This window comes from Octopus sinensis, unplaced genomic scaffold, assembly GCF_006345805.1.
Source record: "Octopus sinensis unplaced genomic scaffold, ASM634580v1 Contig12214, whole genome shotgun sequence".
Classification (NCBI taxonomy): Eukaryota; Metazoa; Mollusca; class Cephalopoda; order Octopoda; family Octopodidae; genus Octopus; species Octopus sinensis.
Genome location: NW_021832567.1, coordinates 32,501 through 59,404, shown reverse-complemented (window position 1 = coordinate 59,404; position 26,904 = coordinate 32,501). Strand labels below are relative to the sequence as shown.

At 39.6% G+C, this 26,904-nt stretch overlaps 1 protein-coding gene and 1 long non-coding RNA gene across 2 annotated transcripts in view; both read right to left on the bottom strand.

Moving 5' to 3' along the window:
- Positions 1-229: 229 nt before the first annotated feature.
- LOC118761326 lies at positions 230-1,702 on the bottom strand. The gene is made up of 2 exons (XR_004997294.1): positions 1,551-1,702; positions 230-304 (listed from the first exon to the last, which is right to left on the bottom strand). It is a non-coding gene; the product is annotated as an uncharacterized LOC118761326 (long non-coding RNA).
- A 1,759-nt stretch (positions 1,703-3,461) lies between these two features.
- The window catches only part of LOC118761325 (zinc finger protein 431-like), a 43,153-nt gene continuing 19,710 nt past the window's right edge, over positions 3,462-26,904 (bottom strand). Inside the window, exons 4-11 of the mRNA XM_036499146.1 lie at positions 26,125-26,169; positions 24,776-25,117; positions 18,873-19,036; positions 10,859-10,902; positions 10,546-10,606; positions 4,130-4,213; positions 3,812-3,895; positions 3,462-3,727 (exon numbers count right to left, since the gene is read on the bottom strand). Of these exons, the coding sequence (XP_036355039.1) occupies positions 3,556-3,727; positions 3,812-3,895; positions 4,130-4,213; positions 10,546-10,606; positions 10,859-10,902; positions 18,873-19,036; positions 24,776-25,042 (876 nt within the window). The 5' untranslated portion in view covers positions 25,043-25,117; positions 26,125-26,169 and the 3' untranslated portion in view covers positions 3,462-3,555. The remainder of the gene's footprint in view (positions 3,728-3,811; positions 3,896-4,129; positions 4,214-10,545; positions 10,607-10,858; positions 10,903-18,872; positions 19,037-24,775; positions 25,118-26,124; positions 26,170-26,904) is intronic.

Here is a 26,904-nt window from a genome sequence, read left to right as displayed (position 1 = left end):
GCATAGTTAGGTCACATTTTTGAAGGAAGGACTTTCTACAGATATCACAATCGTATGAACTCATCTCTTTTGTCATGGGTTCTGGGGAAATCAATTCTACACTTTTCTCACCCTTTTCCATTATTTTTCCTCTCAAATATCAGTTTATATATTTTTCTTCTGAGGAATTGTTTCACAAGAATTCTTCCACAGATTTGTAAAACACAATCTGATACATCTGTTTTGTACAATATTTTCTTTTAGTCTTTGAAACGTGGTAGATGTTGAGGATGTTTCTTCTGTTATGTCAATGTTGTCTGATGTTCTGAAATTATAGAGAAACAACAGTGTAAGATATTGTGGTTACTTAAAAAATACAAATTCATTTCTAATGAGATCAATTAAGCTCGATGCCAACAGCTCCCTAAGGAAGTGCTGATCCCTCAAGGTAGAGGGAACACGTGGAAGTGGGACACCCAAGGAGACATGGGTGGAAGGGCTGATAAACGAACTTAAGATGCTGAAAGTTTCAGGTGATATGACAAAGATCGAGATGTCTGGCACCTTGCTGTACTCAAGAAGACCCGTACTCCACAGCAGAAGTACACTCATCCCTCTGGTGACGAAAAGCAATTGTGATTGTTCCTCATAAAAGCGGACAGGCAGTGCCATTTAAAAGTGCCTGTGCAGTACCATATAAAGCACCCTGTGCACTGCGAAGGGGTTGGCACTGGGAAGGGCATCCAACTGTAGAAACGATGAGGAATCAAACTGGAGTCTGTTGCAGCTTCCCAGCCCTGCTCAAACCATCCAACCATGCCAACATAGACAATGGACATCAAAATTTACTCCACAGAATCTTGTGTGAAGCTGACATATTTGTAAACTACACTGACCCCTCCACATTGTGTAACAGTTTGAAAATAAAACCACAGAATAGGGGACACAAACATTAGCCTTTGTCCAGAAATATAATTTGACATTGTTGTTTAAACGTTTGAAATGCCAATTCTTTTTCAGATTCGTTATCTCCGCACCCGAAAACTGGGGTGTCTGTAAAAAATATAAAATGAGAAAAAAAAAAGCAAAAACCGAAGTGGTATTCGGGGTACAAAAGGAAGTCTTTCCTTTTTTTGCATATTCGGAATTTCCGTCATCGAAAACATGGGAATCCGTTGAAAAGAAATAAATAAAATAGAAACGTCTGTTTGGAGGTGGGGTGACTGTGCGCCAGGATTCTAATAGTGTTCGGTGTTGTAAAAGCGGGCGGAATCAGATATTCGTGACTTTTCATAAAAGGCTTCCCCACCTCCCATCATTTTCAAATGAACCGTGAAGATAATTTAGAAAAATCCCCCTCGAATCGGGTAACATCCAACTCATATGTATGAGGTGTTCCGCACAAATCAAGAGCATCTGCCTTCCATAGCTAGAAATAGCAGGCGAGTCCAGCACAAATGAAGGACATCTCTCGTTCATAAAACATAGAAGAGATTCTAAGAATAGAGGTGTGAAAAACCGAACGTCTACAGGATTAAAACCTTTGAATATGTTCATTGTTTAATACTTACGGAAATGCTTCATAAAGGATAGCGTTGTTATATGTGTGTATCTGAGAGTTGAGAAATAAATTACAAATACGTTTTATAATAATTATAAAACGTATTAAAAGCTGACAAAAAGAAATTCACGCACAAAGCATTCACAACGGACACGAGATAGGAAATACGTTTCATGCGCATGCGTGTCTCCTGCCTGTAATTTGTAGGACAGACAACTCTTCTTGAATCCCTATATATTTTAGTTTATTGCACCTGATCATATTTATATGTGTTTATGTGTGAATATTTATACCTGAGTAAGGGCTGCAAGCTGGCAGAAACGTTAGAGCGCCAAGGCGGCGAGTTGGCAGCAGAAACGTTAGCGCGCCGGGCGAAATGCTTTGCGGTATTTCGTCTGCCGCTACGTCCTGAGTTCAAATTCCGCCGAGGTCGACTTTGCCTTTCATCCTTTCGGGGTCGATAAATTAAGTACCAGTTACGCACTGGGGCGATATAATCGGCTTAATCCGTTTGTCTGTCCTTGTTTGTCCCCTTGTGGGTAGTAAAGAAATAGGTATTTCGTCTGCGGTTACGTTCTCATTTCAAATTCCGCCGAGATCGACTTTGCCTTTCCTCATTTCGGGGTCGATTAAATAAGTACCAGTTACGCACTGTGGTCGATGTAATCGACTTAATCCGTTTGTCTGTCCTTGTTTGAGATTCTGTTATCGCTAGTATTAAGAAACTTCACACTGATATCAAAGGCTAGCATTAGGTTCCAGAAAGGTGGGACGATACCGGGTTGTTGAAACGGTCATTGACGTTAACGACTTGACTCAAAGGGGTTCGCATTCTGCATAACATTGAAGTCACAACGAAAGACATGAGTTCAACAATCCATTACCTGACGTCTACAATCCTTCTGAGTGTTGGAAGGCGTTGATATTCCTTTCACAACGGCATACAATAGCTGAAGGACGAATGCGGAGGATTCAATTTACAACTGACATCTGACCATTCGAGAGGATTCCATTTTTCCCAGGTGTCCGTCTACCATTGACTCGCCTTACAAAGTCGATTTGTTACTGGACCGAAATGGACTGCAAAAGTGTGTTGTAATGAGACAAATTGGAATTAGAACAGAAGCAATTATTAATTGGTATAATTACTTCGAAATATTAGTACACTCCTGTGCAACTTGGAGGACAAGATGCAGAAGTTGATGAATCGAAATTCATGCACAGGAAAAGCCATCCTGGTTGTCGTCAGGAAGGCTACTGGCTTCCTGGAATGATAGAAGGTGACAGTCTCAGATGTGTTTATGACTGTTGCTCAATGTTTTCTGAACACTGTAAAAGATCCAACACGTGACATAGACAACAGCAACAGAGACTACAAAGTCATGACCAGCAGGAAGGACTACAGAAGACTCATCTCTGGGTGAATCTTCAGTGAGTGATGTCATTCCCACCCCAACCTTGCATGAGGCTCCATGAAGCTGCTGGAGACTGTGGTTAAACCTAGGTGAAGAAGGATACTGCCAGGATGCTCTCTGTTTGACAAACATCCATTGAATAAAAGACAAGAAATACATCAAAGGTGAACTGGCTTTTATTTAGATTATCAGCAAAAGAACTATTTCAAGTCGTTGATACATAAAGACAGGGATTAGCTATGTTGTCCATTGTATAAACATCTCCGAGAAGACAGGACAAGAGAGAAATGATACGTCTGTGGATTTAATGGATGAAGCTTTTAAAAGATTATAAGCAATAAATTCACAGAAATTTGGGAATGCAGTATATAATAAAGAACAATGTGTAGGGTTGCCAGGAAGACAACGAGTTTTGGTATGGAGGTCCTTACACCACGGAAAGGGAATGAATGAATGGTCAAGGAAGCAACAGTTCAAAAGAGCAAAAACAAAATTTTAAAAATCTAAAATTTTTGGAAGTACTTCAGTCATAATTTCCATTGCATGACACACAGGAATAGTAAACATATAAAGCAAATAAGAAAAGAGAATCTACCCTTTTCATTTCTCCCTACTATGAATATGTTTGTGTTTTGTTAACTTACTATATTGATAGAAGAATTTACCACAGATATTACAATGATATGGCTTCTCTCCTGTATGAATACGTTTGTGCGCAGTTAAGATACTATTATGAGAGAATGATTCACCACAGATATTACAATGATATGGTCTCTCTCCAGTATGAATACGTCTGTGTGATGTTAAAGCACTATTATTAGAGCATGGTTTACCACAAATATCACAATGGTATGGCTTCTCCCCTGTATGAATACGTTTGTGCGCAGTTAAGATACTATTATGAGAGAACGATTCACCACAGATATTACAATGATATGGTCTCTCTCCTGTATGATACGTTTGTGTGCTACTAAGGCACAATTGCCAGAGAATGGCTTACCACAAATATCACAGTGAATGAATAGGTTTGTGTTTTGTTAAGTCACCATTTAGAGAGAATGATTTACCACAGACATCACAGTCATATGGTTTCTCCTCTGCATGAATACTTTTGTGTACCTTTAAGGAGTTACTTTGAGAGAATGATTTACCACAAATATCACAAAGGTATGGCTTCTCCCCTGTATGAATACGTCTGTGTACAGTTAACTGATAACTTTGAGAGAATGATTTACCACAGATATCACAATGATATGGTCTTTCTCCTGTATGAATACGTTTGTGTGCTACTAAGGCACAATTGCCAGAGAATGATTTACCACAAATATCACAGTGATACGGATTCTCTGCTGTATGAATAGGTTTGTGTTTTTCTAAGTCACCATTTAGAGAGAATGTTTTACCACAGACATCACACTGATATGGCTTCTCTCCTGAATGAATACGTCTGTGTCCCTTTAAGGTGTTACTTTGAGAGAATGATTTACCACAAATATCACAATGGTATGGCTTCTCTCCAGTATGAATACGTCTGTGAGATATTAAGGCATTATTATTAGAGAATGATTTACCACAGATATCACAGTGATATGGTGTCTCTCCTGTATGAATTCGTATGTGTCTTGTTAATTTACTATTTTCAGGGAATGATTTACCACAGATATCACAAGTATATGGCTTCACTCCCGTGTGAATACGTATGTGTGTAGATAAGTGAATACTTTGAGAGAAGGATTTACCACAGATGTCACAATGATAAGGTTTCTCACCTGCATGAATACGTTTGTGTCCAGTTAAGTGAATACTTTGAGAGAAGGATTTACCACAGACATCACAATGATATGGTTTCTCACCTGTATGAATACGTTTGTGCACAGTAACGTAACTACTTCGAGAGAACGATTTACCACAGATATCGCAATGATATGGCTTCTCTCCTGTATGAGAACGTTTGTGCTTTGTTACATAGCAAATGTTAAAGAATGATTTACCACAGACATCACACTGATAAGGTTTGTCTCCTGTATGAATACGTTTGTGTTTAGTTAGAGCACCATTATCAGAGAATGATTTATCACAGACATCACACTGATAGGGTTTCTCTTCTGTATGAATATGTTGGTGTAGAGATAACTTACTACTGCAAGAGAACGATTTACTACAAATGTCACAAGGATAGGGTTTCTCTCCTCTATGAATACGTTTGTGCATAGTTAGGTCACATTTTTGAAGGAAGGACTTTCTACAGATATCACAATCGTATGAACTCATCTCTTTTGTCATGGGTTCTGGGGAAATCAATTCTACACTTTTCTCACCCTTTTCCATTATTTTTCCTCTCAAATATCAGTTTATATATTTTTCTTCTGAGGAATTGTTTCACAAGAATTCTTCCACAGATTTGTAAAACACAATCTGATACATCTGTTTTGTACAATATTTTCTTTTAGTCTTTGAAACGTGGTAGATGTTGAGGATGTTTCTTCTGTTATGTCAATGTTGTCTGATGTTCTGAAATTATAGAGAAACAACAGTGTAAGATATTGTGGTTACTTAAAAAATACAAATTCATTTCTAATGAGATCAATTAAGCTCGATGCCAACAGCTCCCTAAGGAAGTGCTGATCCCTCAAGGTAGAGGGAACACGTGGAAGTGGGACACCCAGGAGACATGGGTGGAAGGCTGATAAACGAACTTAAGATGCTGAAAGTTTCAGGTGATATGACAAAGATCGAGATGTCTGGCACCTTGCTGTACTCAAGAAGACCCGTACTCCACAGCAGAAGTACACTCATCCCTCTGGTGACGAAAAGCAATTGTGATTGTTCCTCATAAAAGCGGACAGGCAGTGCCATTTAAAAGTGCCTGTGCAGTACCATATAAAGCACCCTGTGCACTGCGAAGGGGTTGGCACTGGGAAGGGCATCCAACTGTAGAAACGATGAGGAATCAAACTGGAGTCTGTTGCAGCTTCCCAGCCCTGCTCAAACCATCCAACCATGCCAACATAGACAATGGACATCAAAATTTACTCCACAGAATCTTGTGTGAAGCTGACATATTTGTAAACTACACTGACCCCTCCACATTGTGTAACAGTTTGAAAATAAAACCACAGAATAGGGGACACTAACATTAGCCTTTGTCCAGAAAGATAATTTGAAAGTGTTGTTTAAACGTTTGAAATGCCAATTCTTTTTCAGACGTCTGACAGCTGACTTGGCAGACACCCATAAAATTATCAACCATCGTACAAACAATAACTCTGAGCACCTTTTCAAACTCCACCCATTTAACACACGTGGACATATTTACAAAGTAAGAAAACAGCACAGCTCCCATGACTTCAGGAAACATTTTTTTACGCTGAGAGTTGCTGAAGCATGGAACAAACTGCCTGCGTCAGTTGTTAGTTGTCGGAGCACTGCATCCTTCAAAACTTCCATGCTTCCTGAGATTCACCAACAGTACACCTGATTTTCTCCCCTCCATACACACACAAGCATGTATCTGACTCATACATTGTTCGCTTTCCAGACATTTCTACATTACTGCATGTAATTTATATGCACTTTCTGACAAGTTGTGGTGCACCTGAGCACTGTATACAATAATTTCATTATTATTATTATTATTATTATTATTATCTCCGCACCCGAAAACTGGGGTGTCTGTAAAAAATATAAAATGAGAAGAAAAAAAAAGCAAAAAACAAAGTGGGATTCGGGGTACAAAAGGAAGTCTTTCCGTTTTTTGCATATTCGGAATCTCCGTCATCGCAAACATGGGAATCCGTTGAGATTCTAAGAATAGAGGTGTGAAAAACCGAACGTCGACAGGATTAAAACCCTTGAATATGTTCATTGTTTAATACTTACGGAAATGCTTCATAAAGGATAGCGTTGTTATATGTGTGTATCTGAGAGTTGAGAAATAAATTACAAATAAGTTTTATAATTATTATAAAACGTATTAAAAGCTGACAAAAAGAAATTCACGCACAAAGCATTCACAACGGACACGAGATAGGAAATACGTTTCATGCGCATGCGTGTCTCCTGCCTGTAATTTGTAGGACAGACAACTCTTCTTGAATCCCTAATATATTTTAGTTTATTGCATCTGATCATATTTATATGTGTTTATGTGTGAATATTTATACCTGAGTAAGGGCTGCAAGCTGGCAGAAACGTTAGAGCGCCAAGGCGGCGAGATGGCAGAAACGTTAGAGCGCCAGGCGGCGAGTTGGCAGCAGAAACGTTAGCGCGCCGGGCGAAATGCTTTGCGGTATTTCGTCTGCGGTTACGTTCTCATTTCAAATTCCGCCGAGATCGACTTTGCCTTTCATCCTTTCGGGGTCGATAAATTAAGTAGTACCAGTTACGCACTGGGATCGATATAATCGACTTAATCCGTTTGGCCCCTTGTGGGTAGTAAAGAAATAGGTATTTCGTCTGCGGTTACGTTCTCATTTCAAATTCCGCCGAGATCGACTTTGCCTTTCCTCATTTCGGGGTCGATTAAATAAGTACCAGTTACGCACTGGGGTAGATGCAATCGACTTAAACCCGTTTGTCTGTGTTTAGCCCCTTGTGGGTAGTAAAGAAATAGGTATTTCGTCTGTCTTTATGTTCTGGGTACAAATTCCGCCAGGGTCGATTTTGCCTTTCATCCTTTCAGTGTCGTTTAAATAAGTACCAGTTACGCACTGGGGTAGATGCAATCGACTTAAATCCGTTTGTCTGTCCTTGTCTGTGTTTAGCCCCTTGTGGGTAGTAAAGAAATAAGTAATGTTAGCACGACGAGTCTCATGCTTCGCGTTTTTGCGTCTGTGTGGGTTGAATGTTTCGGGGTTAGATTTGTATTTTGTAATTGTTTTGGATTTTTGCTGTTCGCAGCGGTGGTGTGGTTCGAGAGATGGCAGGGAGGAGCGGGTGTTCTGGCCTCGGTGAGTCGGACCTGTCGACTTCGGAGGAGGAGGAGCTGGTGAGACCGGTCGACGGACTGGATGTGGCGTTGAACGGAGGAATGAGTTGTGCAGGAGTGGTGAGGCCAACAGGCGGAGAGGTTAACCTTGCTAAGTTGCCAGAGGTCTTGGGGATGGGTGAGGAAGGTGGGCGGAGCGTGGGGTTGTCTCTGCCGGGGTGGGGTGGGGGGCGATGGGCTGTTTTAAAGGGAGAGCGGTAACGTGTAGGGTGTTTGCGACAGGTAAAGGAAAAGTGGAAACCGTGGAGGAGGCATTACGGACAGCAGCAGAAGGGGTAGTGTTCCAGACAGTAGGGGGTAGGTACGGTGCTGTCGTTGTGCAAGTTGAGTCGGAGGACAAGATGTAGAAGGTGAAGAATCCAAGTTCATGCACTTCCAGGGCTCTTTCCTTTCAGAATCACTGAATGCAAGTCAGTCATTATCCGTCTGCACACACACACACACACCTCACACATCAATTTCTCCAAACCAGAACACTTCATATTTTTGGTCCACTTTGTACTCTGCTTACTTTCTTTGACTCCGCCGGTTACGACGACGAGGGTCCCAGCTGATACGATCAACGGAACAGCTTGCTCGTGAAATTAACGTGCAAATGGCTGAGCATTCCACAGACACGTGTACCCTTAACGTAGTTCTCGGGGATAATCAGCGTGACACAGAGAGTGACAAGGCTGACCCTTTGAAATACAAGTACAACTCATTTTTGCCAGCTGAGTGGACTGGAGCAACGTGAAATAAAGTGTCTTGCTCAAGGACACAACGCGTCGCCGGGAATCGAACTCACAACCTTACGATCATGAGCCGAATGCCCTAACCACTAAGCCACGCGCCCTCACACTCTGCTTACTAGAGAGTCCTGTTTCCTAGTTTCTCTTCTAACTACTAACTGCTCCCGTTCTTCCAACAGTGCCTCTCTGCTTCTACTGATCAGTATATTCCCTGCTCCACCATCATGTCACCCTTCACATGGCACCAGCCACAGATATGTTTTGCAGCATAACATGGATTGCCCCATCTGACCTACCAGTGGTCCTCCCTCTCTTTCTTTTCATCAAAGACTTTAATTAGTGCATCTCTAAAGTATGCATGAGCTTTGAGGACATTCCGTTACAGATTGGTTGAAATCTGTGACTTTCTTGCTGTCAGTCGCAAGTCAGTAACTGATAACCTATGCTGTGAAGTCCATTCTTTACCATTGACCAACTTTGCATTTACAAGTATCTACCTGTCCTGCTTTCTGGTGAGAATTTAGCCAATCAGGATTCTGTAATCAGACTCATAGGTAATCATGTGGTTGGTAGGTTTCCCCAGGTTCTGAAGTTAGTAGTAACAAAAACAGGGTGGGGTTGAGAATGACCAGAATCTCTTCCAAAACGTTTTTTCTCAGTTTTACGAAAATCATCATAATCTAGACAACCGAAAATGTATCTCTGCAAAGTTTCATTTAAAGAAACTATTCTTCAGACACTAACAAGGAATTAGTCTGGTAACTGAACTATACTTATGCCTCATGACCTTACTGTGTGGTCTCTTCTCTTTTGTACTTGAGGTTAGTGTTTAAGCACATATTTAACAATCTTACAAAATTCCTGTGAATGAAACAGCCATAACTTGTTATTGTATGATATATTTAATGGATGAAGCATTTAAAAGATTATAAGCAATAAATTCACAGAAATTGGGAATGCAGTATATAATAAAGAACAATGTGTAGGGTTGCCAGGAAGACAACGAGTTTTGGTATGGAGGTCCTTACACCAGGAAAGGGAATGAATGAATGGTCAAGGAAGCAGCAGTTCAAAAGAGCAAAAACAAAATTTTAAAAATCTAAAATTTTTGGAAGTACTTCAGTCATAATTTCCATTGCATGACACACAGGAATAGTAAACATATAAAGCAAATAAGAAAAGAGAACCAACCCTTTTCATTTCTCCCTACTATGAATATGTTTGTGTTTTGTTAACTTACTATTCTGATAGAAGGATTTACCACAGATATCACAGTGATATGGCCTCTCTCCTGTATGAATACGTTTATGAGTAGTTAGTGTACTATTTTGAGAGAAAGATTCACCGCAAATGTCACAGTGATATGGCCTCTCTCCTGTATGAATACGTTTGTGCGCAGTTAAGATACTATTATGAGAGAATGATTCACCACAGATATTACAATGATATGGTCTCTCTCCAGTATGAATACGTCTGTGTGATGTTAAAGCACTATTATGAGAGAATGGTTTACCACAAATATCACAATGGTATGGCTTCTCCCCTGTATGAATACGTCTGTGTACAGTTAATTGAATACTTTGGGAGAATGATTTACCACAGATGTCACAATGATATGGTCTTTCTCCTGTATGAATACGTTTGTGCGCTACTAAGGCACAATTGCCAGAGAATGATTTACCACAAATATCACAGTGATATGGCTTCTCTCCCGTATGAATAGGTTTGTGTTTAGCTAAGTCACCATTTAGAGAGAATGATTTGCCACAGACATCACAATGGTATGGCTTCTCTCCTGTATGAACACTTTTGTGTCCCTTTAAGGTGTTACTTTGAGAGAAAGATTTACCACATATATCACAGTGGTATGGCTTCTCTCCAGTATGAATACGTCTGTGAGATGTTAAGGCACTATTATTAGAGCATGGTTTACCACAAATATCACATTGATACGGCTTCCCTCGTGTTTGAGTATGATTGTGTGATTTTAAGGATCTTTTACTAGAGAACCGTTTACCGCAAATATCACAGTGATATGGCTTCTCTCCTGTATGAATACGTATGTGTTTTGTTAAGGCATGACTTTCAGAGAATGATTTACCACAGATATCACAATTATATGGTTTCTCTCCCGTGTGAATACGTATGTGTGTAGATAAGTGAATACTTTGAGAGAATGATTTACCACAGATATCACAATGATATGGTTTCTCTCCTGCATGAATACGTCTGTGTTCAGTTAAGTGATTTCTTTGAGAGAATGATTTACCACAGACATCACAATGATATGGTTTCTCACCTGTATGAATACGTTTGTGCACAGTAATGTAACTACTTCGAGAGAACGATTTACCACAGATATCGCAATGATACGGCTTCTCTCCTGTATGAGAACGTTTGTGCTTTGTTACGTCGCTAATGTTAAAGAATGATTTACCACAGACATCACACTGATAAGGTTTGTCTCCTGAATGAATACGTTTGTGTAGAGATAAATTTCTACCGGAAGAGAATGATTTACCACAAATGTCACAAGGGTAGGGTTTGTCTCCTGAATGGGAACGTATGTGTAGAGATAACTTACTACTGCAAGAGAATGATTTAGTACAAATGTCACAAGGATAGGGTTTCTCTCCTCTATGAGTACGTTTGTGCATAGTTAGGTCACTTTTTTGAAGGAAGGACTTTGTACAGATATCACAATCATATGAACTCATCTCTTTTGTCATGGGTTCAGGGGAAATCAATTCTACACTTTTCTCACTCTTTTCCATTATTTTTCCTCTCAAATATCAGTTTATATATTTTTCTTCTGAGGAATTGTTTCACAAGAATTCTTCCACAGATTTTTAAAATACAATCTGATACATCTGTTTTGTACAATATTTTCTTTTAGTCTTTGAAACGAGGATGTTTCTTCTGTTATGTCAATGTTGTCTGATGTTCTGAAATTATAGAGAAACAACAGTGTAAGATATTGTGGTTACTTAAAAAATACAAATTCATTTCTAATGAGATCAACTAAGCTGGATGCCAACAGCTCCCTAAGGAAATGCTGATCACTCAAAGTAGAGGGAACACGTGGAAATGGGACACCCATGAAGACATGGGAGGAAGGGCTATAAACGAGTGAAGTGAACCACAACACAGCATCCTGGTGTCATGGTAACTAGCTGCTAATGCCACACTGTTGATTGGCTAAAATTACCCAAATTTCTCAACTTTAATTCCAAATAACATCAGATTCTTCAATTTACAAGATAAAATAATCGGTTGATCGCAAAATAATTGGATGCGCGAGTGCGCGCCCCGGGACCACTCTTGTACGACAGATATGTAAAATCTATTTTTTGTACTTCTTTCTCTGCTCATTCGGACAAACTGTAGTTAGTTAGTTAGTTAATTTTTTGGCTCAAAAAGCAAAAAGCAAGGCCATGTAGGGGGACATGGAGTTATATACAGGGTGGTGTTCATGCAAAGAGTTCAGGCCATTTCTGGTCAAGGGAGACTTTGAACCGAGCGGTCGTCGGCATCTTCACTATCTCGTCCGGCAGCTTATTCCACGGATCCGCAACCCGGACGGAGAAAGCCCCTCTCCTTCGATTGAGATGAAATCGTCGCAGATAGAGCTTTTCGGAGTGACCCCCGCAGCCGATGCTCTGGAGCAGGAGTGAAGAACAGCTCTTTCGAGAGGTTACACTTTCCGCTTATGATGTTGTGAGCAAGAATGAGATTACCACGGCGGCGTCGTTTTTCTAGAGAGTAAAGGTCGAGCGTCTTCAGCCTTTCTTCATAAGACAAATTCTTGAGACCAAGAACCACCATATTCTTAATCTCCATATTTTTCAGCATGGATTGAAACGAAAAATTTCGAAAAAAAGTTAAAAATCAAGTTGGAGGGGAATTAAAAATTTTGAAAACGTAGTTTTGTTTTGCATATTCGGTATCTCCGTCATCGAAAATATGGGAGACAGGAAAAAGAAAAAAAAAAAAGGTCTGTTGGGGAGTGGGGGGACTAGGTGCTAGGTTCGCCTAATTTTAATGGTTTTTGGTGCCGTAAAAGCGAGTGGAAATCAATTTCTGTGACTTTGAAAAAATCCCACTCAAATCGGATATTATCCAACTTATGTATATGAGCAATTCCGCACAAATCAAGGACATCTCCCATTCATAGCTAGAAATAGCAGCCAAATTCCGCACAAATCAAGGACATCTGCCATTCATAGCTTGAAATAGCAGCCAAATCGCTCACAAATCAAGGACATCTCCCATTCATAAAACGTAAGAAAAGACACAAAGAATCGACGCGCCAAAGACCGAAAGTCTACAGAATTAAAAACAATGAAAATTTTCTTTGCTTAATACTTACGGAAATGATTCATAAAGGATTGTGTTGTTTTATACGTGTGTGTCTGGGAGTTGAGAAATGCGATATAAGAATTATAAAAGTATTAGAAGAAGATTTCGAGGAATTCACGCACCTGGACATCGGAAACGAAAATGAACATGAAGCAGGAAGTACGTCCAATGCGCATGCGTGTCTCCTGGCAGTAATAATTGATACACATAACTCTCCTTACATCCCTTTATATTTTCGTTTATTGCACCTGATTACATTTTATTTACGTGTGTGTGTTTTGTGTTAATATCTATATCTGAGTAAGGGCAACGAATTATTGTTTGTCCTCTCTGTGTTTAGTCCCTTGTGGGTAGTAAAGAAATAGGTATTTCGTCTGCCGTTACGTTCTGAGTTCAAATTCCGCCGAGGTCGTCTTTGCCTTTCATCCTTTCGGTGTCGATTAAATAAGTACCAGTTACGCACTGGGATCGATGGAATCGACTTAACCCCTTTGTCTGTCCTCTCTGTGTTTAGCCCCTTGTGGGTAGTAAAGAAATAGGTAGTTCGTCTGTCTTTACGTTCTGAGTTCAAATTCCGCCGAGGTCGAATTTGCCTTTCATCCTTTTGGAGTCAATACATTAAGTACCAGTTGCCTGATGAGGTCAATCTAAGCGACTGGTCCCTTCCCAAAATAAATTTGAGCCTAGTGCATATAGTAGTAAAGAATATTTTGTCATGCCAATGCCACCTTCCCCCTTCTTCTTGATGAAAGACGGGCAGCGAAAGTGCTGTTTTCTGATTGGCTGAAAATTCTGAAAAATGTTCTAACTTTGAATTCCTCTAACGTTTTTGCAAAATTTTTCTAGAATAAATGAATAACAAATTCGGATTCAGCTTCAAAAACTATATCTACATGATACATTAGAAAGTGTTTTTTAAAGCTAATTGTAAAATAGGATGAAAACCTCAAACATCCCATGGAAAGATCTTTGCATTTGTTACGATAGAAATAGAAAATTTCGCCACGGTGTTATGTAAAATACTCACTTCTGATTGGCTAAAATACCCAAAGTTCGCAAATTTTAGAAACTAACTTTTTGATTACTCTTTACTCTTTCACTTGTTTCAGTCATTTGACTGCGGCCATGCTGGAGCACCACCTTTTAGTCGAGCAACTCAACCCCGGGACTTATTCTTTGTAAGCCCAGTACTTATTCTATCGGTCTCTTTTGCCGAACCGCTAAGTGATGGGGACGTAAACACATCAGCATCGGTTGTCAAGCAATGCTAGGGGGACAAACACAGACACACAAATACATATATATATATATACATATATACGACAGGCTTCTTTCAGTTTCCATCTACCAAATCCACTCACAAGGCATTGGTCGGCCCGGGGCTATAGCAGAAGACACTTGCCCAAGGTGCCACGCAGTGGGACTGAACCCGGAAGCATGTGGTTGGTTAGCAAGCTACTTACCACACAGCCAAGGAGAAATTAATTTTTCTTTTCATGATTAGTATACCAAATTTGAAAACAACTGAAACAAAATTGTAAACAGTGATGGAAACCACAATGATCTGAACTATGTTATGCATAGCTGATTGTGAAGAACTGTTTCCATAGTAACGTGTGTGTGTGTGTGTGTTCGTGTTAATATTCATATCTTAGTAAGGGCAGCGAATTATTAGAAATCTTAGCATGCTGGGCGAAAAACTGAGCGGTAATTTCGTCTGCCGCTACGTTCTGAGTTCAAATTCCGCCGAGGTCGTCTTTGCCTTTCATCTTTTCGGGGTCGATTAAATAAGTACAAGTTACGCACTGGGATCGATATAATCGATTTTATCCCTTCGTCTGTCTTTGTTTGTCCTCCCTGTGTTTAGCCCCTTGTGGGTAGTAAAGAAATAGGTATTTCGTCTGCTGCTACGTTCTGAGTTCGAATTCCGCCGAGGTCGTCTTTGCCTTTCATCCTTTCGGGGTCGATTAAATAAGTACCAGTTATGCACTGCGATCGATATAATCGACTTTATCCCTTTGTCTGTCCTTTGTCCTCCCTGCGTTTAGCCCCTTGTGAGTAGTAAAGAAATAGGTATTTCGTCTGCTGCTACGTTCTGAGTTCGAATTCCGCCGAGGTCGTCTTTGCCTTCATCCTTTCGGGGTCGATTAAATAAGTACCAGTTATGCACTGCGATCGATATAATCGACTTTATCCCTTTGTCTGTCCTGTTTGTCCTCCCTGCGTTTAGCCCCTTGTGAGTAGTAAAGAAATAGGTATTTCGTCTGCTGCTACGTTCTGAGTTCAAATTCCGCCGAGGTCGTCTTTGCCTTTCATCCTTTCGGGGTCGATTAAATAAGTACAAGTTAGGCACTGGGATCACATGGAGGCAAAGGAGATACGAGAAGGATAACTGGATCTTTGTGGTTTTAATTACTGTTTACAATTATCTTGAAAAAATATTTTAATGTTTCATATTGATGGGATATTTGACGCTGAATCCGAATTCGATATTCGTGGATTCCTTATGTGTTTAAATATACACTGTATCGTATGACTAATATATAGTCTCTTTGACTAAATTTTTTTACACGTTAGACCACTGGAAATGTAAATTTTAGTTAAATGTTTTTAATTTTAATTAAATTCCATTTCCCTTTGATATGATTACATACTCTCTCTCTCTCTCTATATATATATATATATATATATATATATATATATATATATATATATATATATAATATATATATATATATATAGGTAGATGGCCCTGCTCGATCTGTAGAAAAGGTGTAGGTAGAAACTCTATAAGATGCACCAAGTGTAAGCTATGGACACATAAGAGATGCAGCAATGTCAAAGGAAGGCTAACTAGGAAGATGGTTTTTGTATGTGGCAGATGCTCAGGAACAATAAACACTGAAAATGCTCTGAGACCAACTTCCGTCACTTTCCAGGGAGAAAAACTAGAAATAGTTGATAATTTCCGTTACCTAGGTGACCAAGTCAGCAGCGGGGGCGGGTGTGCTGAAAGTGTAACTGCTAGAGTAAGAATAGCTTGGGCAAAGTTCAGAGAGCTCTTACCTCTGCTGGTGACAAAAGGCCTCTCGCACAGAGTGAAAGGCAGACTGTATGATGCGTGTGTATGAACAGCCATGCTACATGGCAGTGAAACATGGGCCGTGACTGCTGAGGATATGCGTAAGCTTGCTAGGAATGAAGCCAGTATGCTCCGATGGATGTGTAATGCCGGTACTCACACTCGGCAGAGTGTAAGTACCTTGAGAGAAAAGCTGGACCTAAGAAGCATCAGTTGTGGTGTGCAAGAGAGACGTTTGCGCTGGTATGGTCATGTGGCGAGAATGGATGAAGTTAGTTGTGTGAAAAAGTGCCACACCCTAGCGGTTGAGGGAACCTGTGGAAGAGGCAGACCCAGGAAAACCTGGGACGAGGTGGTGAAGCACGACCTTCGAACTTTAGGTCTCACTGAGGAAATGACTAGAGACCGAGACCTCTGGAAGTGTGCTGTGCGCGAGAAGACCCGGCAGGACAAGTGAGTCCACAACCCGTGGCCTTCTACATGGGATGGAGCCAGCCTACGTATGCATACCTTCCCTTCTTGGGACACAAAACTCTACTTGTGAAGACGTGTTGAGGCAAGTGAGGATCAGAATCGAAATCGATCAATGGAAATTGCGGATGTGCTACCAGTGCCGGTGGCATGTCGAAACTCTGCTTGTGAAGACCCATTGAGGCAAGTGAGGATCAGAATCGAAATCGATCAATGGAAATCGATCAATGGAAATTGCAGATGTGTTACCAGTGCCGGTGGCATGTAAGAGAACTTTCCGTTTCGCGACCGTTGCCAGCACCGCCCCGTTTCGTGTCCGTTGCCAGCCTCGCCTGGCCCTCGTGCCGGTGGCACATAAAAAGCACCATCCGTTCGTGGCCGTTTGCCAGCTCTGTCTGGCACCAGTGCGGGTGGCACGTAAAAAGCACCCACTACACTCACGGAGTGGTTGGCGTTAGGAAGGGCATCCAGCCGTAGAAACACTGCCAGATTTGACTGGGCCTGATGAAGCCTTCTGGCTTCACAGACCCCAGTAGAACCGTCCAACCCATGCTAGCATGGAAAACGGACGCTAAATGATGATGATGATGAAGTGTGCGGGTGGCACGTAAAAAGCACCCACTACACTCACGGAGTGGTTGGCGTTAGGAAGGGCATCCAGCCGTAGAAACACTGCCAGATTTGACTGGGCCTGATGAAGCCTTCTGGCTTCACAGACCCCAGTAGAACCGTCCAACCCATGCTAGCATGGAAAACGGACGCTAAACGACGATGATGATGATAAGTGTATTGGTATCTAGAAGACACAAAGAGTGGCTGGTAACACTAAGTAAGTGCTATGGACAGAACGTAGTTAAACTCTTGGTTCGATAATAATATGAGGAGTTTAATGTGGGTCTTGTATCAGCATATGTGTGTGTATATATATATATATATATATATGTATATATATATAAATATATATATATATATATATAGATATAAATATATATATATATATATATATATAAATATATAAGTATATATATATATATATATATATAAATATATAAGTATATATATATATAAGTATATATATATATAAGTATATATATATATAAGTATATATATATATAAGTATATATATATATATATATATATATATATATATATATATAAAAATTAGACAAAAGAGATAACAAAGTCAAGGTTGTGAGGAGTTTTCAGGACATTTATAAGGAGATATAGATATAGTCTTACAGCCGTTTCTGGGATATTATGGATATCCCTTCATCAGAGACGATGTGAGTTGGTTAAATAGAGATAAATATTTGAGTTCGAAATAAGGAATTATTGTAGGGAATATAGAGGGAAATAAGAGAATGAAAGTAGAAGTCAAATACAAAATATTGTAGTTGCAGTTCCATTATTCAAGTAAAGTGGTGTATAGAAGTGGTAAAAAAGTTTCCTATACATGGTATGTAAGTTTCGATAGTAGTTCATGTTTAGTTATTTCTAAGTGTGGTGCCGTGGATTCGGTGTTGCTCATTCAAAGGGGTTTTGTGGTGTGAATGAAAATTTGAGAATGTATTGGGAGTATCTGTGGATAGATGGGGGTGGGGGAAGAGATGTGCATGATTAGAATGAGGAGGTTGGTCAAAATGAAGACAGGAAGAGAAAATGAGAGGAAAAAAGAAAAGGGACAAAAAATAATAAAAAGAGAGTAGAAAACATTGAAAAGGGTGAAAAAAAAAGGAAAGTGAAGAAAGGGTGAAAGAAGTGAGAAAAGAAGTGTTAGTTGATGGTCAAGATGTGAGGGGAGGATAGGAGAGGAGTTGGGAGGGGTGTATAGGAAGAGATGCACCAGCACATATGTAGATGGGTATGTACGTATATCAAAATCATACATATACATACTCTACTTTTTCCTTGCTAAAGTGTCCTGTTTCCTAGCTTCTGTTCCAGCTACCAACTGCTCCCATTCTTACAAGACTGTCTCTCTGCTTCTACTGCTCTAAGCAATAAATTCACAGAAATTTGTGGATGCAGTCTCCAATAAAGAATAAAGTGTAGGATCGTCAGGAGGATGAGAAGTTTTGGTACAGAAGTCCTTACACCATGGAAAAGGAATGCATGAATGGTCAAGGAAGCAGCAGAAAGAGAAAATTACAAAAAGGAAAACATCTAATAATTTTGGAAATACTTCAGTCATAATTTCCATTGTATAACACAGAGGAATATTAAACATATATGGCAAATAAGAAACTGCAGAAATTACTCTTTTCCTTTCTCCCTAGTATGAATATATTTGTGTTTTGTAAAGTTACTATTGTGAGAAAAGTGTTTACCACAAATATCACAGTGATATGGTTTCTCTCCTGTATGAATACGTTTGTGCACAGTAACGTGACTACTTCGAGAGAATGATTTACCACAGATATCACAATGATATGGTTTCTCTCCTGTATGAATACGTTTATGTACAGTTAAGTTTCTATTGTCAGAGAATGATTTACCACAGATATCACAATGATATGGTTTCTCTCCTGAATGAATACGTATGTGTGTAGATAAACGAATACTTTGAGAGAATGATTTACCACAAATATCACAATGATAAGGTTTCTCTCCTGCATGAATACGTTTGTGATCAGTTAAGTGAATATTTTGTGAGAATGATTTAACACAGATGTCACAATGATATGGTTTTTCTCCTGTATGAGTACGTTTGTGCGCAGTAACATTACTCCTTCGAGAGAATGATTTACCACAGATATCACAATGATATGGTTTCTCTCCTGTATGTGAACGTATGTGTGTAGATAACTTACTACTGCAAGAGAATGATTTACCACAAATGTCACAAGGATACGGTTTCTCTCCTCTATGAGTACATTTGTGCATAAGAAGGTCACTTTTTTGAAGGAAGGACTTTGTACAGATATCACAATCGTATGAACTCATCTCTTTTGTCTTGGGTTCAGGGGAAATCAATTCTACACTTTTCTCACTCTTTTCCATTATTTTTCCTCTCAAATCCCAATTTATATATTTTTCTTGCTTTTGTTTTTACACTTTATTCCTTATATACACTTCTACTGTTGTATTTCTGTCTAGTGTCACCTTTGTTTAGCAACACTTAAATCAATTTATCCAACTTTAATCAACACACAGGCCCCTCTTCTTGACACTCCAGTCGGTGATGTTCAGAAATTTTACAAATAATACTATTGCAGAGCAAATGTTTCACAGAAATCCACAGATTTGTAAAACACAATCTGATACATCTGTTTTGTACAATATTTTCTTTTAGTCTTTGAAACGTGGTAGATGTTGAGGATGTTTCTTCTGTTATGTCAATGTTGTCTGATGTTCTGAAATTATAGAGAAACAACAGTGTAAGATATTGTGGTTAGTAAAAAAAATACAAATTCATTTCTAATGCGATCAATTAAGCTGGATGTCAACAGCTCCCTAAGGAAGTGCTGATCCCGCAAAGTAGGGGGAACACGTGGAAATGGGACACCCGTGAAGACATGGGTGGAAGGGCTGATAAACAAGTGAAGTGAACCACAACACAGCATCCTGGTGTCATGGTAACTAGCTGCTAATGCCACACTGTTGATTGGCTAAAATTACCCAAATTTCTCAATTTTAGTTCCAAATAACATCAGATTCTTCAATTTACAAGATAAAATAATTGGTTGATCGTAAAATAATTGGATGCGTGAGTGCGCGCCCCGGGACCACTCTTCTACGACAGATATGTAAAATCTATTTTTTTGTACTTCTTTCTCTGCTCATTCGAACAAACTGTAGTTAGTTAGTTAATTTTTTGGCTCAAAAATAGCAGCCAAATCCCGCACAAATCTACACCTGATTTTCTTCCCTCCATACACACACACAAGCATGTATCTGACTCATACACTGTTCACTTCCCAGACATTTGTACTTTACTGCATATCTTTTATACGCACTTTCTGACAAGTTGTGGTGTACCTGAGCACTGTATACAATAACTTCATTATTATTATTATACGCATGCGAAAACGGACAAAACAGCCATTCGTTTTCACATTTAGACAGCATGATGGAATGACGAGGGGGCGTTAATGATCAATTCTGGAGTTTTTCATAAAGAATTTCAGACTAAAATTTGTTCTCCCCACCACACACACCATATTCTTAATCTCCATATTTTTCAACGTGGATTGAAACAAAAACTTTCGAAAAAAAGTTAAAAATCAAGTTGGAGGGGAATTAAAAATTTTGAAAACGTACTTTTTTTTTTTGCATATTCGGTATCTCCGTCATCGAAAATATGGGAGACAGGCAAAAGAAAAAAAAAATAGGTCTGTTGGGGGGGGGGGACTAGGCGCTAGGTTCGCCTAATTTTAATGGTTTTTGGTGCCGTAAAAGCGAGTGGAAATCAATTTCCGTGACTTGGAAAAAATCCCACTCAAATCGGATATTATCCAACTTATGTATATGAGCAATTCCGCACAAATCAAGGACATCTGCCTTCCATAGCTAGAAATAGCAGCCAAATCCCGCACTAATCAAGGACATCTCCCATTCATAGCTAGAAATAGCAGTCAAATCCCGCACTAATCAAGGACATCTCCCATTCATAAAACGTAAGAAAAGACACAAAGAATCGACGCGCCAAAGACCGAAAGTCTACAGAATTAAAAACAATGAAAATTTTCTTTGCTTAATACTTACGGAAATGCTTCATAAAGGATAGTGTTGTTATATATGTGTGTGTCTGGCAGTTGAGAAATGCGATATAAGAATTATAAAAGTATTAGAAGAAGATTTCGAGGAATTCACGCACCTGGACATCGAAAACGAAAACGAACATGAATTAGGAAGTACGTCCAATGCGCATGCGTGTCTCCTGGCAGTAATAATTGATACACATAACTCTCCTTACATCCCTTTATATTTTCGTTTATTGCACCTGATTATATTTACGTGAGTTTATGTTAATATCTATATCTGAGTAAGGGCAGCGAATTATTAGAAATCTTAGCACGCTGGGCGAAAAGCTGAGCGGTAATTTCGTCTGCCGCTACGTTCTGAGTTCAAATTCCGCCGAGTTCGTCTTTGCCTTTCATCCTTTCGGGATCGATTAAATAAGTACAAGTTACGCACTGGAATCACATGGAGGAAAAGGAGATACGAGAAGGATAACTGGATCTTTGTGGTTTTAATTACTGTTTACAATTATCTTGAAAAGAATATTTCAATGTTTCATATTGATGGGATATTTGACGCTGAATCCGAATTAGATTTTCGTGGATTCCTTATGTGTTTAAATATACACTGTATCGTATGACTAATATATAGTCTCTTTGACTAAACTTTTTTACATGTTAGACCACTGGAAATGTAAATTTTTAGTTAAATGTTTTTTATTTTAATTAAATTCCATTTCCCTTTGATATGATTACATACTACACACACACACACATACATATATATATATATAATATATATATATATATATTATAATATATATATATATATATATGTATATATATATATGTATATATATATATATATATATATATATATATATATATATATCATCATCATCATCATCATCATCATCGTCGTCGTTTAACGTCCGTTCTCCATGCTAGCATGGGTTGGACGGTTCGACCGGGGATCTGGGAAGCCAGAAGGCTGCACCAGGCTCCAGTCTTATCTGGCAGTGTTTCTACAGCTGGATGCCCTTTCTAACGCCAACCACTCCGTGAGTGTAGTGGGTGCTTTTTACGTGCCACCTGCACAGGTGCCAGGCGAGGCTGGCAACGGCCACGGTCGGATTGGTGTATTTTATGTGCCACCGGCACGGAAGCCAGACGAGGCGGTGCTGGCATCGGCCACGAGTCGGATGGTGCTTTTTACGTACCACCAGACCAGGGATCCTGGCTGGTTCAATTCGATTTCGATTTCGCTTGCCCCAACATGTCTTCGCAAGCAAGGGGGTTGGCATGGGTGCCTGTTGTACGGTCAGATTGGTGTATTTTACGTGCCACGGCACGGAAGCCAGCGGAGGCGGCACTGGCATCGGCCACGAGTCGGATAGTGCTTTTTACGTACCACCAGACCAGGGATCCTGGCTGGTTCAATTCGATTTCGATTTCGCTTGCCCCAACATGTCTTCGCAAGCAAGGGGGTTGGCATGGGTGCCTGTTGTACGGTCAGATTGGTGTATTTTACGTGCCACCGGCACGGAAGCCAGCGGAGGCGGCACTGGCATCGGCCACGAGTCGGATAGTGCTTTTTACGTACCACCAGACCAGGGATCCTGGCTGGTTCAATTCGATTTTGACTTCGATTTCGATTTCGCTTGCCCCAACATGTCTTCGCAAGCAAAGGGGGGTTGGCATGGGTGCCTGTCGTCGGATGAGGTTCTATATCGACTTCGCTTGCCTCAACAGGTCTTTGTGTCCAAGGGAGGAAAGGCATTCATAAGTGGGCTGGGCTCACTTGTCCTGCCTGGTCTTCTCACGTACAGAATATTTCCAAAGGTCTCGGTCGCTGGTCATTTCCTCAGTGAGGCCTAAAGTTCGAAGGTCGTGCTTCACCACCTCGTCCCAGGTTTTCCTGGGTCTACCTCTTCCACGGGTTCCCTCAACTGCTAAGGATTGGCACTTTCTCACACACCTATCTTCATCCATTCTCGCCACATGACCATACCAGCGCAATCGTCTCTCTTGCACACCACAACTGATGCCTCTTAGGTACAACATTTCTCTCAAGGTGCTAACGCTCTGTCGAGTATGTACACTGACATTACACATCCATCGGAGCATACTGGCTTCATTCCTCACGAGCTTACACATGTCCTCGGCAGTCACGGCCCATGTTTCACTGCCATGTAGCATGGCTGTTCGTACACACGCATCATACAGTCTGCCTTTTACTCTGAGCGAGAGGCCTTTAGTCACCAGCAGAGGTAAGAGCTCCCTAAACTTTGCCCAGGCTATTCTTATTCTAGCAGTTACACTTTCAGCGCACCCACCTCCACTACTGACTTGGTCACCTAGATAACGGAAGCCATCAACTACTTCTAGTTTTTCCCCTTGGAAAGTGACTGAAGTTTTTTCTGCAGATTTTCGGAGGTAATGCTCCTGAGCATCTGCCACATACAAAAACTATCTTCCCAGTTAGCCTATATTTGACATTGCTGCACCTCTTATGTGTCCATAGCTTACACTGGGTACATCTTATAGAGTTTTTACGTACACCTTTTCTACAGATCGAGCAGGGCCATCTTCCTGAAGACATTTGTGGATTGTCTACCTTCCTACTTATTAGTACTTTGGTTTTAGCTAGGTTGACTCTAAGGCCCCTCGATTCTAAACCTCCTTCCACACCTGGAACTTCTCCTCCAGCTCTGATAGTGACTCAGCAATAAGAGCAAGGTCGTCAGCATAGAGGAGCTCCCAAGGACAACCTGTCTTGAATTCCTCCGTAATTGCCTGTAGGAATATGATAAATAGGAGGGGGCTGAGTACTGAACCCTGGTGGACCCCAACCTCTAGTATATATGTATATATATATATATATATATATTATATATATATATATATATATATATATATATATATATATATATATATAAATTAGACAAAAAGAGATAACAAAGTCAAGGTTGTGAGGAGTTTTCAGGACATTTATAAGGAGATATAGATATAGTTTTACAGCCGTTTCTGGGATATTATGGATATCCCTTCATCAGAGACGATGTGAGTTGGTTAAATAGAGATAAATGTTTGAGTTCAAGGAAGCAACAGAAAGAGAAAACTGCAAAAAGGAAAACATCTAATAATTTTGGAAATACTTCAGTCATAATTTCCATTGTATAACAGAGAGGAATATTAAACATATATGGCAAATAAGAAACTGCAGTAATTACTCTTTTCCTTTCTCCCTAGTATGAATATATTTATGTTTTGTAAAGTTACTATTGTGAGAAAAGTGTTTACCACAAATATCACAGTGATATGGCTTCTCTCCTGTATGAATACGTTTATGGGCAGTTAAGATATTATTATGAGAGAATGATTCACCACAGATATCACAGTGATATGGCTTCTCTCCTGTATGAGTGCGACTATGTTTTGTTAAGGCAGTATTTTCAAAGAATGATTTACCACAGACATTACAATGATACTGTTTCTCTCCTGTATGAACACGTCTGTGTGATGTTAAAGCACTATTATTAGAGCATGGTTTACCACAAATATCACATTGATATGGCGTTTCTCCTGTATGAATACGTCTATGTACAGTTAAGTGATTGCCTTGAGAGAATGATGTACCACAGATATCACACTGATATGGCTTCTCTCCTGTATGAATACGTTTGTGTCCCTTTAAAGTATTACTTTGAGAGAATGATTTACCACAGATATCACAATGATATGGTCTCTCTCCTGAATGAATACGTTTGTGTGACATTAAGGCACTATTATTAGAGCATGGTTTACCACAAATATCACAATGATATGGTGTCTCTCCTGTATGAATAAGTTTGTGTTTTGTTAAGGCAGAATTTTCAGAGAATGATTTTGTACAAATATCACAATGATATGTTTTCTCTCCTGTATGAATACGTTTATGTGTAGTTAAGATATTAATATGTGAGAATGATTCACCACAGATATCACAGTGATATGGCTTCTCTCCCACATGAATAATTCTGTGTGATGTTAAGACACTTTTATTAGGACATGGGTTACCACAGATATCACAATGATATGGTTTCTCGCCAGTATGAATACGTTTATGTATAGTTAAGTGACTACCTTGAGAAAATGATTTACCACAGATGTCACAGTGATATGGCTTCTCTCCTGTATGAATGGATTTGTGTCCCTTCAATGTATTACTTTGAGAGAATGATTTACCACAAATATCACAATGATATGGTTTCTCTCCCGTATGAATACGCCTGTGTGATGTTAAGACACTTTTATTAGAACATGGTTTACCACAAATATCACAATGATATCGCATCTCTCTGTATGAATACGTTTGTGTACAGTTAAGTAGCCCTTATTAGAGCATGGTTTACCACAGATATCACAATGATATGGCTTCTTTCCTGTGTGAGTATGATTATGTGATGTTAAGGATCTATTACTAGAAAATCGTTTACCACAAGTATCACAGTGATATGGCTTCTCTCCTGTATGAATACGTATGTGTTTTGTTAAGGCAGTATTGTCAGAGAATTGTTTACCACAGATATCACAATTATATGGTTTCTCTCCTGTGTGAATACGTATGTGTGTAGATAAGTGAATACTTTGAGAGAATGATTTACCACAGATGTCACAATGATAAGGTTTCTCTCCTGTATGAATACGTTTGTGTTCAGTTAAATGATTACTTTGAGGGAATGATTTACCACAGATATCACAGGGATATGGTTTCTCTCCTGTATGAATACGTTTGTGCACAGTAACATTACTCCTTCGAGAAAATGATTTACCACAGATATCACAATGATACGGCTTCTCTCCTGTATGGGAACGTATGTGTGTAGATAACTTACTACTGCAAGAGAATGATTTACCACAAATGTCACAAGGATAGGGTTTCTCTCCTGTATGAGTACGTTTGTGCATAGTTAGGTCACTTTTTTGAAGGAAGGACTTTGTACAGATATCACAATCGTATGAACTCATCTCTTTTGTCATGGGTTCAGGGGAAATCAATTCTACACTTTTCTCACTCTTTTCCATTATTTTTCCTCTCAAATATCAGTTTATATATTTTTCTTCTGAGGAATTGTTTCACAAGAATTCTTCAACAGATTTTTAAAACACAATCTGATACATCTGTTTTGTACAATATTCTTCTTTTAGTCTTTGAAACGTGGTAGATGTTGAGGATGTTTCTTCTGTTATGTCAATGTTGTCTGATGTTCTGAAATTATAGAGAAACAACAGTGTAAGGTATTGTGGTTACTTAAAAAATACAAATTCATTTCTAATGAGATCAATTAAGCTGGATGCCAACAGCTCCCTAAGGAAGTGCTGATCCCTCAAAGTAGAGGGAACACGTGGAAATGGGACACCCATGGGGGGAAGGGCTGATAAACGAACTTTGGAGGCTGAACCTTTCAGAATAAGTACTGAGCTTACAAAGAATAAGTCCTGGGGTCGATTTGCTTGACTAAAGGCAGTGCTCCAGCATGGCCACAGTTAAATGACTGAAACAAGTAAAAGAGTGCAATAGGTGTACATCAACATGCATAGCAAACGAACATGAAGAAAAATATTTCGCCGGCGAACGAGGAAGTGGTGAGATGACTT